Source organism: Suillus fuscotomentosus (genome assembly GCF_016647785.1).
Source record: "Suillus fuscotomentosus strain FC203 chromosome Unknown F5891scaffold_1, whole genome shotgun sequence".
NCBI classification, from domain to species: domain Eukaryota; kingdom Fungi; phylum Basidiomycota; class Agaricomycetes; order Boletales; family Suillaceae; genus Suillus; species Suillus fuscotomentosus.
In genome coordinates, this window is record NW_024539513.1 from 2,562,042 (window position 1) to 2,564,994 (window position 2,953).

Sequence of the window (2,953 nt, forward strand, 5' to 3'; positions counted from 1 at the left end):
AACTTCGGCATGCGTACTATGTAAGAGAAAATGCATCATGTGCATGCACTTGATTAGCGAATTATGCAAATAATCGCGACCGATGTCTCACGTATGGATTATTAATGTGATGCAAACGCCTAACAGCCGTCACAGACGAAGCAAGACACAGTTGAGTAAGCGCAAGGGCGGGGCTGCTGATTTTTGCATCATCGAAATACATATTAAGTATATCGATGAAACACTCCTCTGGGTTTTTGAAAGGATCATTGTCTTGCCGGAAGAGGTCAGAGAAAAAAGGTGGTGGACTAAAGTCTAGAATGTTCAAATAGTGAAAATACATAAACCAGATGTTGGCGGAGGATCGTAGAAGAAAAGTTAAAGGGTTGAAGGACAGGCATGTTCTGGAAGATCAGGTTGTCCGAATCGAATTCACCTTGGAAGCGCCGAGTAAGAATTGAACGAGAGATGTCACATAGCTTAAGGTGCTTCAACGCAGGTGCCTCAAAGAAAAATTATAGCTGATGGGGCTGTCACTTTGAAGACTACCGTGACCGGAAGCACTGGGAAGCACACAATGAAACCCGTGTCAACTTTGAGCCTGTTCTTCGTTTTGGCCAGCTAGAAAAGAAAGCGCATGCAGGGTGGCAAAACGATTGAATGATAAAAGGATAGGACTTCAGTACCGTACCTCATTGTGTCCGGGGGCTGTGTGTAAACGGTTCATGATCAGCCACTAACTTGGAGACTATCGCAGTGTATCGAGATACTGAATGTGGGAACACCAAGGAGATTAAGTTCATTATTATAATCGTGCCTGTTTGAAGATATATGAAGTTAGGTGTAACGAGAAATCAGTCGGACAGACAACGAAAAAATCCGAAATGCAAGACAAACTCCTTTGTACAAAGATTCAAGTTTCTAGAATAAACGCGTTTTATTTGCCCGGTGCGCATAGTTCCCTGATTACATTCTCATCGATCCTCTTCGCAAAACATGGCTCAAACGGAGCAGCATGTATGGTTGCAGCGTCCGAGAATGCAAGCGTGTCAATCTTCGCTGCAGGATTCTCCGAAAGGCGGAAAGCCCACAGAATGAGAGCCGTGGTGATAAAGACCGACCGATTCGCAACATGTTGACCAGGACATACTCTGACATTTTCAAGTAAGGAATGAGAACGGGTCGAGAGATGAACGATGCCACTCACCGACGGCCAAAGCCAAAAGTGAAAAACTTGAGATCACCGCGCACACGACCCGCATCGTCAATCCAACGCTGAGGATTGAACCTGTGTGGTTCCGGGAAGACTTCAGGATCATTTGCGATAGCCCTGAAGCACGGGCATCAGACCCAAAGGTCAGAGGACAAAAATGATTGCCTACTGACCAATGGTTCCCAATCACAGTCGCACCTGTAGGAATGAGGTAGTTTTTCCAAACGATGTCCCTAGTCGCACGATGCGCAAAGCCTGCAGTGAAAGGTGGTCGTTCATTAGCGCATGATCACAACTCAAATAAGACGTACCTCCAAGAGTGACAGGTCTCCACCTGGAACTCTCAAGCATGAACGCAGTAACCTGTGGTAGCATTTCCTGATCATCAAATGTCGGCACTAATCAGGAGCTATCTCAGTCAGTAGACAAATAAAGAAAAGGCATGACCTACGTCGCGTACGCCCCACGATATTATCGAGTTCCTCTTGTACGCGGGCCTGCGCATCTGTATGAGTGGCAGCAGCCATCATCATCATTGTGATTGCGGACGCAGTCTACAACAGTTGTCGAGTGGAGACACGATGCAATGTAAGAACTTACCGTATCAGAAGCGGCCCCAAATATCACTCCTGCAAGGTATCCCAGTTCCTGATCTTCGAGGTGGTACTGTTTCTGGTGCTCTAACATGAACCTCGCAAAGGATGGTCTTGCAGTCCCCTCATGCTTCACAGTGGTGAGCGAGCATATCTATCATGACAAGAAAAGCACGAACCATTTGTCTTCGTACTGCATCCAACTGCCTGTAATAGAGAGCAAGTTCTTCTTTGTGCCATGCCTTCAACTGACTCAGGTAGCCAGGGACGAAACGCAGGATTGGGTACGTATCCACAAGGTATGCTCCCGGCTTCATAGCTTGACTAAAATGCGCAAGAGTCTTATTGACGGCAACGACTTCAGGATCTGTATATGAAGTCGGAGTAATTTTTCCATAGGTGAAGGACATAACCACCGAAGCTGAATAACTAAAATCTTCGAATTAACACCTGTACCGCGCAAGAAAGAGCTAGTGTTCGTACCGCATGGAATGACCTTGGTGGTTCTTTGGATCATTCAAGACATCTAGAACCAGATTCTTCGCATGCCTGGTCTGGATGGGTTCGTAGGTCTCCGCAACCTTGGGTTGCAGGCCTGCATGCAAGACTCTGCTTTACATTCAATCTCGCTGATCGCACCTGGTAGAGACAAGATGTGTACCTGCGAAGCCGGCGCAATCTCTCACCAGAGCCCTCAAGCAACACTCCCAACCCGCCAGACAACGTCTCATGCACTGCAATAGAACGCGGGCGGTCGGCAAGATTTGCTCCCTCTTTTTCCATGATGTCGATTGCAGCCTGTGACGTGATTTACACCATGCCTGGATAGACAATGAATTGTTTTATGCTGACCTGATGACGTCCTATGACCACGAAAATCCTATGGCCTTGTTTGAGCGAGAACACAGGTCCATATTGTTCTGTCCATCTCGCGAATTGAATGGGTGCACTGCGTGAGGGGTTAGATAAAGATAATGCTGATGTCCCTTGATAAAGACGTACTATGAATTGGGCATCGTATTTCCTAATAGCCAACGTCCAGGTGGTCCAGGGGGTAATGGCAACCGCCTTGCGGCCTGATATCGCTGTTGCACTATCCAGACGCTGGCTAAGATAATGATAAGGGTGCATGCGGCAATGATGATCGCCATTGAAATGGTCCGGCTTG

At 47.1% G+C, this 2,953-nt stretch overlaps 1 protein-coding gene across 1 annotated transcript; it reads right to left on the minus strand.

Annotated features, from left to right (window-relative positions):
• Nucleotides 1-916: 916 nt before the first annotated feature.
• On the minus strand, nucleotides 917-2,953 carry F5891DRAFT_1273334 (cytochrome P450; the record flags this gene model as incomplete). The annotated part of the gene is made up of 11 exons (XM_041370130.1): nucleotides 2,788-2,953; nucleotides 2,638-2,734; nucleotides 2,447-2,583; nucleotides 2,269-2,394; nucleotides 1,965-2,214; nucleotides 1,793-1,915; nucleotides 1,644-1,746; nucleotides 1,504-1,590; nucleotides 1,366-1,447; nucleotides 1,187-1,309; nucleotides 917-1,130 (listed from the first exon to the last, which is right to left on the minus strand). The coding sequence occupies exons 1-11, from the start codon at nucleotides 2,934-2,936 to the stop codon at nucleotides 917-919; spliced, it is 1,491 nt and encodes a 496-aa protein (XP_041234454.1). The 5' UTR covers nucleotides 2,937-2,953.